Genomic DNA, 12,966 nt, shown 5'->3' with positions numbered 1-12,966 from the left:
CTATTTCCAAGTAGCTGTATACAGGCTGCCTAAAATGCCTGTTTGGATTGGATTAATGGTGTGGGGGTTGAGGAGGTGGACGCCCACATAGCCGACCAAGGTTCAAGTCCTGAACCCAATAAATCACAACAAAGAAACAAAGAAATGCTTTTTTAAAATATTTGGATTGGATTAAAAATTATGTACAAAACAACTAAATAAAGCATGGCTGTCCCTCTTTCAAAATACCCATACCCATTATCAGTCATTCCTCATTTTGCCCCAACTCCCACCTCCATCCGTAAGTAACCACTACTCTACTTTCGGTCTCTATGTAAGTTACCTACTTGAATATTTCACACAAATTAAATACCATATGTAGTCATCTGTGACTCACTCTTTTACTTAGCATAATCTATTTTTATTTTTCTGGTTTTGCTTTTGGTGTCATGTGTAAAAAACAATGTTTATACTGGGTTACAAAGATTGATGCCTATATTATCTTCTTAAACATGATATATTATTTTCTTTTGCCTTGTTGGATTTGTTTACTTTTTCAAGGATTTTTATCTCTATGCTCATGAGGGTTATGAATTTGTAGGTTTTTATTTTCCTTGAAACTATTTATTATAGTTTGGCATCAGGGCAATGCTAGCCTCATAAAATGCGTTGGAAATTGATCCCTCTTCTTTCATTCTTTGGAACAGTTTTCATGAATTTGATATTACTTCATCTCTAAAAGTGAGATAGAATTCATTAGTGAAGCCATCTGGGCCTGGAGATTGTCTTTGGGGAAAGATTTTAAACTATGGATACAATATCTTTGGTAGATATTCAGCTTATCTATATACCCTTTTAGCATTGGTAATTTGTGTCTTTCAAGGAGTATGACCATTTCATTTATGTTTGTTGAGTTTATAGACATAGAGTTTTCTGTAAAATTTCCTTATTTTTCTCTGAATGTCTGTATGATCTGTAATGACATCCCTTCTATCATTCCTGGTAATAACCATTATATCTTCTCTTTTTTTCTTCATCAGTCTGGCTAAAAGCTCATCAATTTCACTGACGTTATTCAAAGAACTAGTCTTTATTTTCATAACTTTGTTCTTTTGTTTTTCTAATTTCAATTTCATTGATTCTATTCTTTATTTCTTTACTTTTAGTTTAATTTAACTTTATTTTTCTAGTTTTTCTATTTTGGGAAAGTAGATTGCAAATTTGAGATATTTAATCTTTTGTATTATAAGCACTTATTGCTGTAAGGTTTCCCCAAAAGGGCTCACTTAGTTGCATTCCACAAATTTTGATATGTTATGTTTTAATTTTTGTTCAATGCAATATAATTTTTAATTTCCTTTGGGATTTACTCTGACATATGGGTTATTCAGAATATTCATATATTGTCTAACAAATTGAAACATTTGGGGAGCTTCCAGATGTTTTCCTGTTACAATCTTATAATTTAATACTGCTATGGTCCAAGAACATATTTTACATGATTTCAAATCTTTTTGTACATATTTTAAATTATTCATGATCATATGTGTGTGCATGCATGAGAGAGAGAAAAGAGAAACAGGCACCCTCGATGGGATCTCATCATGCCATAATCCCTGTCATAGCTCTCCAGCTCATCAGGATCTTGGGAGTGTATGCACCCAGAGTGTTTTGAAGCTCGCCCGGGGCTGTCCACGTGACCTCCAGCACTGCAGTTCAGTATGCCAGTGTGTCACCAAGATTGGGCCCTAAATCTTTAAAATTTGCTGAAATTTGTGTTATGGCCCATATTCTTGGTCTATGTTGGTAAATATTCCAAATGTACTTGAAAAAATGTGTATTCTACTGTATAAGGCAAAATATTTAATAAAAATCAATTAGATTGACTTGACTGCTAGAGATATTCAGAACATTTTTTTTTTTAGGGTGCATGTGCTTGCCAGAAAGACAGAGACGGAGAGACAGAAAGCGAGAAATCACCCCCCACGGAGGGAGGATGGTCACACCACAATCCCTTCTCCTCCATTCTCTTCTCCTGATCTTGGGCACGCACACACACATGCCCAGAGTGAGTTTAAGTCACCAGGTCCAGGGCTCAAACTGCGGTCGACTACATGGGAGTCAAGTGACATAGCCATTAGGCTAACTGCTGGTCCCAAGATAGTCAGAACTTCTATACCCTTACTGATCTCTCTTTTCTGTGGATTACAGAGAAAGCAGTGTTTAAGTCTTCCTGTAACTATGGATTTGTTGATTTTCTTTCAGTTCTATCAGATTTCACATCATGTATTCTGAAGCTGTGCTACTGCTTTCTTGACGAACTGACCCCTTCATCATTATGTAATGTCCTTCTTTTTCTGTAGCAAGCTTCCTTGTTCTTAAGGCTACTTGAGAAGGCTACTTGCCTGCTACTAATACAACTCTTTGGTACCAGCAGATGGCATAATGGCTACATCACTGGATTCCCATGTAGTCAATGGCTACATCACTGGGTTCCCATATAGTCAACTCCCAGACCTGGTGGTTTAAAACTCACGCTGGATGCGTGTATGTGCATGCCAAAAATCCTGGGAGGAGAATGGAAGAGAAGGGATTGTGATGTAGCCATACTCCCTGGGGGGTGATTTCTCACTTTCTGTCTCTCTCTGACTCTCTCGTGAGAACACATACACTATAGTAAAAATCTGTCTCTAAAATAAATTTAAAAATACATACATACATACATACGTACTGCTCTTATAGCTTTCTTTTACTTAGTAATTGTATGTCATTTTTCTATGCTTTTTTACTCCTAACCTATTTATGACTGATATTTAAGGTTTATTTCTTAAAGACAGCAAGAAGTCAGGTCTTTTTTTTTCCTAATCCCGCCTAACTCAAACTTTTAATTAGAGTCTTTAGCCATTTAAATTTCACGTAATTAATTACGTATATTTTAATGTGCTACTAATTATTGATGTGGTTTGTTTAAAATCTACCATTTTGTGAGCCAGTGGGTGTGTAGTGGTTGAGGTACTTGACTCCCTTGTGATAAACCAAGGTTCCAGTCCTCAACCAAGCAGCTTAAAACTTATGCTGGGTACATGTGTGTGCATGCCTAGAATTTCAAGGGGAGAATGGAGGAGAAGGATTGCGGTATGGCCAGCCCCCATGGGGGGATGATTTCTTGCTTTCTGTCTCTCTCTGTCTCTGTGTTGCTTTGGCAAACACATGTGCCCTATAGCAAAAATCTCTCAAAAAAAATAAAATAAAATCTATCATTTTGCTCATTGTTTTCTGTATGTCACATATATTCTTCATTCTTTTTTCTTTAGTTTCTGCCTGTTTTTGATTTGAGTACTTCGTTTATTCCTTTTTATCCTCATTATTATTATATTATTTATACCTTTACAAAAACTTTTAAATTGCTGCCTGAGAGTTCACAATAGGTATGCTTAATTAATCAGAGTCTACTTGAAATATGTCAAATAAAATATTCAGTAGATCTTTTTTGAGGAACTTGTTTCAAAACATATAACTTGAGTTAACAAGCTCCCAAATGGCTTCTGTTTAACAACTAAAAATAGAGTACAGGACCAGCCCCATAGCACAGTGGTTGAGCACAGCACATAGGAAGTAGGACCCCACATGGCCAACTACAGATCAAATCCTGGCCCCAGAGGTTTGAAAAACATGCTGGGCATGTGTGCATGTATGTCCAGAATCATGATGGGATACAGAAATTGAGAAAAAAAGGACTGCAATGTGACCATGCCTATTAGGGACGTTTTCTCTCTTTCTTTCTATCTGGCTAATAAACATTCCCTTTGGCAATTAAAAAAAGTGGTTCTAAAAACATTGTATGAAATTAAAAATTCTTATTCTTATTAACTGAAGGAAGTGAATAAACCAAAAAATATCATTGCCATAACTAGCAAAAAAAATTATCCAACAATTTATATAGCACTATGTAATTCAAAATATATTTCCTTGTTTTGCCTCAAACAATGCTGTAACAGTTATTATTACTATTTCATTTGATGGAAGTTAACAGGAAAGATAGAAGTAGATTTGAATTTAGTAACTGAAGAACTTTTAGGCTGTGTCTGAAGTTTTAGACATATTTTTGCTAAGTTCTAGCAGACTCGTTTTTTTGTTGTTGTTGTTAAAGGGCATGTGTGCTCACCAGACAGACACAGAGAGAAAAGGAAAGGAGAAAGAACCTCCGATAAGGAATGATCATGTCACAATCCCTTCTCCTCCATCTCCCCCTCCTTCGGAATTCTGGGCATGTGAGCACATGTGCCCAGTGCGTTTCTAAAGTCACTGAGTCACATAGTTGACCACATGGTATGTGGCTACCTTAACCACCAGGCCATAGATCCAGGCCTAGCAGACATTTTAAACCAGTGGGGAAATAGCACTGTTAGTCATTGTTATTTTCATTTAATATAAATCTAAGTAGTAGGTTGTGAAAGTATCATTTGGCAGATGATAAAAATGAAGTTAATCAAAGTGACTTATTTAAGAACATAGAGCTAATAAGCTGAAGAGCCAACATTAGAACCAAGGTTCTCTTTTTTTATTTTTATTTTTTTCCTTTATGCTATAGGGCACATGTGCTCACCAGAGACACAGAAAACAAAAAATCACCCTTCGGGGGGATGGCCACACTGCAATCCCTTCTCCTCCATTTTCCTCTTGGGATTTTGGGCACACATGCACACACGTCACGCGTGAGTTTTAAGCTACCAATTTGGGACTCCAATTATGGTCGACTACATGGGAGTCCAGTGAAATACCATTATGCCATCTGCTGGTCCCAGTACCCAGGTTTTCTAAATTTATGCTAAGGAGAAAAAAAAAATCTAGAAGTTGAGAATAGAATTTAAGGCCAAGGAGGACAGAGCTATACAGAGTGACTTGGACCTCAATTCTCAGCTACTGGGTAGGACTGATTTAAAATCAACTGAAAGAAATTCTCGATATTCATATTTTTAAAATGCATCTAACTAAAAAGCAAAGTATATATAGGGCCTGCCCCATAGCCTAGAGGTTAAAGGAGTCAGATCCTACATAGCCTACCAGTTCAAATCCCAGCCCCAGTGGTTTGAAAAACTCAGGGTGCAGTGGTATGCACGTCAAAATCCCAACAGGATAGAGAAATAGAAGGGAAGAGATTGTGGTGTGACCATGCACCATTGGGGGATGTTTTCTTCCTTGTTCTGTCTCTCCATAACTCTCTGGTAAGTAAAAAAAAAAAAAGAATATATGCACAGACACACACACACACACACACACACACACACACGTCCTTAAAACTAATCTAATATTCTAAATATTCAATGTAAATTACATGAATCTTCCCATATTGATAAATGAACATCAGGGCCAGACGTAGCATAGTGGTTAAAGTGCTGGACTCCCACATGACCAACCATGGTTTGAGTCCTGACCCTGGAGGCTTGAAACACAACAGAGGCATGCCCAAAATCCCAGGAGAGGACTGAAGGAGAAGAGACTGCAGCATGACTGTCCCCCCTGGGGGATGATTTCTCACTTTCTGTCTTTCTGTCTCCTTCCATCTCTCCAGTGAGTGTGTGCACCCTACAGCAAAAATATCTCTCTTAAAAAATAATAATAATAAAGTATAAAAAGACGATTGAACATAGACAAAACCACCAGACTCTACTTGCCATTAGCTAAGAACATATGTTACAGTACTTAACAAATGTGTAGGTATAATGGAAGTTCAAAACTATAGTGACATTGCAAATAGAGCAGCCAAAAAAAACCTCATGTTAATCTCACTGAATGTTTTCTCTAACAAGATATAAGCAAGTATACTTTCTTACCATAATATTGTAGTTAATATTAATGATCTCATCTTCATAGGGAGCACTCACAGGTTTAACATCATTCTTTCCTTTCCTTACAACATCATAGATGGGATTTCGAGGTTGATGGTTTTGTAGAATTTTTTTCATTTGCTTTTCCAGAAGTTGTGGTGCATCATTAATTATTTCAAAAACTCCATAATCCATATTAAATCTAATCGCCTCTGGAAAGGTCTGCAATATAAAAGTATGGAAATGAAAAACTTGTTTATTAAGAGAGATTTCTGCTATAGGGGACATGCACTCACTGGAGAGACAAAGAAACAAAAAACGAGAAATCATCCCCCAAGGGGGATGGCCACGCCGCAATCTCCTCTCCTCCATTCTTCTCTCGGGACTTTGGGCACAAACACACACACACACACACACACACACACACACACACACACACACGTGCTCCCAGCATGAGTTTTAAGCTGTTGGGTCTGGGAGTCAGACTGAAGATGACTACATGGGAGTCCAACGATGTAATTATTATGCCATCTGCTGGTCCCCCAATTAAAAACTTTTTTAAACTCAGAAGCTCATTGTCTCTAAGAAGAGTTAATATTTACATATGTGGATGTATACCTACACAGAATTCTGGGGGGTTTTTAAAATAATTATTTATTTATTTAATTTTGTTTATTCATTCATTTAATTTGACCAGAGAGAGATACAGAGAGAGAGAGAAAGTGAGAAAGCAAGCCACAAGGTCCGGTATTTGAACCGTAGTCCGCCATGTGGGAGTGTCCAGCGCCCCAACCACCATGCCACCTGCTGGTCCCACAGAATTCTGTTTTTAATCATTTCTTCTTCCCTATTTTGAGCTAGGTAACCTCTTAGCTAGAAGAGGTGAAGGAGTCCATTGAACCTAAGTACTTATGCCGTGAGATAAGTGTCACGGTATGCTATGGCAGAAATTCTCTTTATTTAATCATCTTACCTTTGTGATTCTTTGAAACTGGAGAGAAATATATGCCTCGTCTCTATGAAGCATTATTAGCCTCTTAGAAAGAGTAGATTACTAAGAAACAACAGTAAAGGAAGAAGAAATAATGCTCCTGTTACCTCTTTCATCCCCTAGAGGCATGAAAGCTATCTCCTTCGCACAAAAGGAGAAAATTAAGTACAATGTGTTCTTTATTTAAGACTATTTCAACACCATTCCTCACACTATGACAAAAGGGGGGGGGGAGTGAAAGAAAATAACATTTCTGAGCTGTTTTCAGTAATTCTAGATGCTGCCAACTTTTATTTAAAGCCAGCCAGTTAATATACAACAGTCAGGAGTCCTTAGTTTGGATGCCAGCTTGCCAATAAATAGCTCTGAGACTCTGGGTAAATCCTTGAACATCTTTGAGCCTCCATGAGAAGTAAAGAGTGGGCCCAGCCGCAGTGGCGAAGGTGGTCGGTGCTGTTCTGTGATCCTGCAGCCACATGGAAAGCTGTGGTTTGGATCTTGCATAGACCTGAAACACGACATGCATGTATGTCCATGATCATGTCTGCCTGGAGGCCCTGGGGGGAGACAGGGATCACAGTATGACAAGAAAATGTTGAGGGTAACTGTTTCTCTCTGTCTAATGAAAGAAATAAACTTAAAAAAGAAGAAGTAGTGATGGACAGGCCCTATCGCTTGCTATTTGTCCTCCAAATCTAGAATTGGGAACTTTTATCAGATACTGTCAGTGACTTACTTCTGTCTATGTTTAGCCAAGTGGAGAAGATAATACATTCTGTCCCCTTTATTATTTAATAAGTGGCAGGATTTCAAGATAAAATTGGAGCTATAGGGACAGCTGGTGGTACGGTGATTGGGGCAGCTGGATCCCACATGGCCAACTGTGTGGTTTGAGTCCCAGACCTGGCAGCGTGAAAAACACACCAGGCACATATGTATATGTGTGTGTGTGCCCAAAATCCTGAAAGGAGAAAAGAGAAGAAGGGATTATGAGGGTGTCATCTCTCTCTCCCTTGTTCTGTCTCTCTCTGGCAAGCGCACAAGCCCACTAGCAAATTAAAAAAAAAAAAAATTGAGGGGGAGTTAGAAACGTGTATGTATCCATGTATGTATGTATGTATTTATCTGTAGTTGCCAGAGGTCACCTATGCTTCCTGAGAGAGGGAGAAAAAGAAAGCAGCCCCCAATGGGACATTGATTACACCACAACCCTTATCCCCTATTTCTTCATCCAGTCAGGATTTGGGGTACCCGTACATACTACCTGTATGTTTTTCAAGCTACCAGGTTGTTTTTCAATCCTTCCAAGGTGCCAGGACTCAAACCACATGGAATACAGCTTCTCTTCACCACTAGACTATGGATTCAGCCCTATATATTTTATTTTAAGGCTGGTTGTCTCTCTTCCTGAGGAATTTTAAGTGTATAGACAATAGAGTCTGAGCTAAATAAGAATCTATAGTTCAAAAAGTCTCAGAACTAATATCTCCCCCCACAATGACAAGTATAGCTCAATGAATAAATAAGATTAGCATTAAATTGTGTATAAAGTTTCATGAATAAATATATTTTATTAGTTGCCCACTGCATCTGTCTTCCAAACCTAAGATCAAAAGGCATCACTTACCAAGACATCATAAATATTATCCATAAACTTGCTATTGCTGAACCAGACAGATAAGAGTATGCTGATATCAGACACCAGATTTATCTGGCTGGAGAAAAGAAATGAATTAAATTTGAAAAAGAATGGATATCCCAGGGGCCGGCAGGTTGTGTGGTGGTTAAGGCACTATCCTCCCACATGGCCAACTGTGGTTTGAGTCCCAGACTTGTCAACTTGCTTTCTCATTTTCTCTTTCTTTTTCTCTCTCTCTCTTTCTCTCACTGATCAAATTAAAATGTAATAATAATGATAAATAAAATGAAATAAATAATTCTTAAAAAGGGGTCAGCAGGTGGCATCGTGGTTAAGTGCTGGACACTCCCACATGGCTGACCACAGTTCAAGTCCCAGACCTGGTAGCTTACTTTCTCACTTCCCCTCTCTCTCTGTGTCTCTCTCTGATCATATTAAAATAAATAAAATTAAATAATTCTTTTTTTAAAAAAAAATGAAAAAGAATGGACATCCGGCCAGCAGGTGGCATGGAGGTTTAAAAGGCTAGAGCTCACATGGCTGACGTTGCAGTTTCAAGTCCCAGACCAGGTGGCTTGTAAGTTATTTTGAGTGTGTGTGCATAAACATGTGCTCAAAATCCTGAGAGAGGAGTGGAGGTGAAGGAACTGCGATGTGGCCATCTTCCCTGGGAGCTGCTTTCTCTCCCTGTATCTCTCTGGCAAGGTATGCACCCTATAGCAAATTAAAAAGAAAGAAAACAAAATGAATGGACATCAAATATTAATGGGGGTGGACTAAAGAATGTGGAAGACCATCTGGAAAAGATTTCTTTTAGTTCTGAGTATCCATGGAACAAGAGAACAAATTTGACTTTTATTATTGTTTTCCTTTCTTTTTTCTGCCTCCTACCCTCACACCTGTTATAGAGGAACACAAAGCTTTGATAACTCAAAGAATGCCAGTTAGTGGGGCCAGCAGGTGATGTGGTGGTTAAGGGCGCTGAACTCCCACACAGCCGACTGTGCTTCAAGTCCCAGACCTGATGGGTTGCTTTCTCACTCTCTCTCTGTCTCTCTCTCTCCCTCTCTCTCTCTCTCTGTCTTTTGCTCTCACTCTGCCCCTTTCTGGTCAAATTAAATAAACAAAATAATTCTAAAAAAAAAAAAAACAAGAATGTAAGTTAGTTAGTCAACGGACCAAAAAAATTACCTACTAATCTAGTAAAAAATTATAAACTAGGGACCAGCAGTTAGTGTAATGGCTATGTCGCTGGACTCCCACGTAGTCGACTGCGGTTCAAGTCCCAGACCCAGTGGCTTAAGTTCACGCCGGGCGCGTGTGCGTGTGTGCCCAAGATCCCAAGAGGAGAATGAAGGAGAAGGGATTGTGGCATGGCCACCCCCCTGGGGAACTGATTTCTCGCTTGCTGTCTCTCTGTCTCTCTGTCTGTCTGGTGAGCACATGCTCCCTATAGCAAAAATCTCTCAAAAAAGGAAACAAAATTATAAACTAGATAATATAGACACTGTTAATACTCTTGAGACCCTCAGTAGCCAATTTTACTTAATAGTAGCAAATAGTTGAGGTACCGTTGGCAGAAAAAACAGGGGTGATAAAACTACTCTATGAAGTTATCTGCCATGTACTAAGCATATGCTAGACATTTCAAATGCACTATCTTGAATCCATCTTATTCCTGAGATAAGCTCTTCATAAAAATTGATCTTAAGGATGGTTAAATGATGGCCTCTGGACTCAGAGCTACAAAGTGCTAGATTAGAGCTGTAGAAACAAGTCTGTCTGGTCAGTCCTCCTTCTTTGTTACATTCCCTCACCTATGATAAAAATCAGCAAGTACTGACCACTTTCCCTAAGCCAAGGACTTTGCTAAGCAATAATCTTATGAAGTTAGTGTAGCTGGAATTCAAACCCAACGTGTTTTGATTCCAAATCCTATGGTCTTATTTATTCTAGTTCCGCTAGTAAAGATGAAGACATGAAGCAGGATGATATATGTGGGTAATTCTAAGAGGTTCAATGCAGTTGGAATAAAATAAAAATAGCTATCATTGGAATAGTTTTAAAAACAGAGAGGAAAGGCTTGAAGTAGATGGGATCAGACCGTGGAAGACTTGGCATAGCATTTGAAGAAGTACAGACTTAACTTAATCCTCTGGGAAACAGGGCATCATGGGAAAATGCTAGCAGGGAAGTAACAGCTACTTCTGATTTGCGTTTTAGGAAGATTCCCCTGGGTGCAGTCTGGAGGTGTACTGTTTGCTTGCCAGCTCATGAGCGGGTAAGGCAGAATGCTCACACTCCATTAGCAGAACCATCACCACCCACCACCACCAGAGCCACAGCAATCACAACCATGTTTAGAGTGGTGATCATTAACTCTAGATGGGATGCTATCCCCGTGGTGCATAGGTGCCAGGGCAAGCATGAAGGCAGAAAGTTAGCAATTACTTTTACATTCAACTTACGAAGCAAAACTGCAGCTGAGAGAGGTTAAATCATCTCTTCATGGCTTTACAACAAGGCCCCTAATGAGCTTTCTAGGAACTCTGGAGTTATGACAACAAAAGTGCTTTAAACAGCGGGTGGACACATCATTTTTGTTAGGGCTTGTGGGGGACACAGTGGACTGGATCATTCAGGATTCCTTCCAACTTCCTGAAATGCGAAGCCCAGAGAATTAAAAATTGTATTTCCCAGATTTCCTATGGCTACGATTTCACATGTGATTTAGATTCTGCCACTCATACCCACTCACAAAACCCGCACTTCATTTCTGAACTGAATTAAGTGGGGAAAGAGGCAGAGTGAATCCATTCTGAGAAAGAAAAGTTGAAGGATGTAAGTATATGAAACTGAATCAAAAATAAGTACTTTACAGAGAAAGCACAGAGACAAACAACAAAAGGAAAATTAGAAGTAATTCAGTTTATGATAAAAATAACATGAAATATTCCCATTTATATAAAAAAAGTAAGTGTGTGACCTGTTCAAATATTTATCATTTTTAAACTAAGAATTTCTTTCTGTGGAATCAATAAAAATGAGACAAAGTCAGAGTCCGCAGATGATGAAGTGATTATGCTGCTGAACTTTTTTGCTGCATGGCTGACCAAGGTTCGAGTCCCAGATCCAGCAGCTTGAAACTCTCCAGGCGCATTCTGTGTGCATGACCAAGATCCTAGGAGGAGAATGGAGAAGGGATTGTGGCATGGCCACCCCCCTTCCGGGGGGAGGGGTGATTTCTCACTTTCCTTCTTACTCTCTCTCTCTCTCTCTAGCAAGTGCGTGAGCCCTAAGGCAAAACTTCTTAAAAAAAAAAAAAAAAAAGAGACATAGTCAGGCCAGCAGGTGGCATGAAAGTTAAGGCAGAAGGATCTCACATGGCAAACTGCATGATTCAAGTCCTGGATCTAGTTGCTGGAAAATCACACTGGGCACATATGCATTTGTGCTCAAAATTCTGAGAGGGGAATGGCGGAGAAGGGATTGCAGCATGGCCATTCCCTGGGGAATGGTAACTCATTCTTCCTCTCTCACTCTCTCTGTCTGGCAAGTGCACATGCCATATAACAAAAGGAAAGGAGGGGGGGTCTTTGTCAAGGGTAAATAAGTGTTTCCTATTTTAAAAGCCATGAGTTTGGGGAACCAGCAGTTAGTGTAATGGCTATGTCGCTGGACTCCCACGTAGTGGACCGCGGTTCACGTCCCGGACCTGGTGGCTTAAAACTCACGCCGGGCGCGTGTACATGCGTGCCCAAGATCCCGAGAAGAGAATGGAGGAGAAGGGATTGCGGCGTGACCATCCCCCCGGGGAGTGATTTCTCGCTTTCTGTCTCTATGTCTCTGTCTGTCTGGCGAGCACACGTGCCCTACAGCAAAAACCTCTCCAAAAAAAAAAAAAGCCATGAGTTTGAGTAGATCATGGAAGGTCCTAAATAGCACTCTGATTCTAAGATTCTAAAAGTAGCAAATAACTGATTCAAAGCTTTTCCCAGCTAATTCATTTCCATAATGGCTACATCTTTGACCATCCAAGGGCCAAGTATTATCCTAAGCATAGAGGATACAAAGAAGAATAAAATATCATTTCTGCCCTTGAAGGAACAAGTACATAATCATTCACTTTTCCCCATAACAAAGAGGCAACAAAATAGTTAAGTAAGTTAAAGTCAGTGTAAGTGCAGATGCCAAAGGGGGAATATGTCCAGAGACAAGAGTAATAACATTGGAATATCATGTCTGGTCTAGTGTTCATATTTTAAAAGGAGTTTGCTAAATTAGAAACTGTCCAGAGTAGGATAAGCAGAATGAGTAATTGGAAAAAATGTTGGGCAAATTACTTTGCTTTTCTGAGACTTATGAGTAAAAAGGGATTTTAACTAGATAATCCCTTGGTGCCTTTCACATCTGATACTCCATCAGTCCATGATCGTCTCTGCAGAGAGAAATAAACGAAGTCTATAGTACCGTCTGTTCTCTAGTGAGATCACTCAGCTCCAGTGGTCCTTTGGGGTCCTGAACCCCTT

The 12,966-nt window shown here is 39.3% G+C and overlaps 1 protein-coding gene across 3 annotated transcripts in view; it reads right to left on the bottom strand.

The window, feature by feature from the left end:
• Nucleotides 1-12,966, bottom strand: part of RGS22 (regulator of G protein signaling 22) — a 142,480-nt gene that overhangs the window by 111,474 nt on the left and 18,040 nt on the right. For all 3 annotated transcript variants that reach the window (XM_006159708.1, XM_006159707.2, XM_006159709.1), the window contains one exon: nucleotides 5,814-6,029. In XM_006159708.1, coding sequence (XP_006159770.1) covers nucleotides 5,814-6,002 — 189 coding nt within the window. In that variant the 5' untranslated portion in view covers nucleotides 6,003-6,029. The remainder of the gene's footprint in view (nucleotides 1-5,813; nucleotides 6,030-12,966) is intronic.

The sequence above is a fragment of the Tupaia chinensis genome, unplaced genomic scaffold (assembly GCF_000334495.1).
Source record: "Tupaia chinensis unplaced genomic scaffold, TupChi_1.0 Scaffold000646_1, whole genome shotgun sequence".
NCBI classification, from domain to species: Eukaryota; Metazoa; Chordata; class Mammalia; order Scandentia; family Tupaiidae; genus Tupaia; species Tupaia belangeri.
Note: the sequence above shows the minus strand (reverse complement) of the source record. Positions and strands in the feature narration are given on the sequence as shown.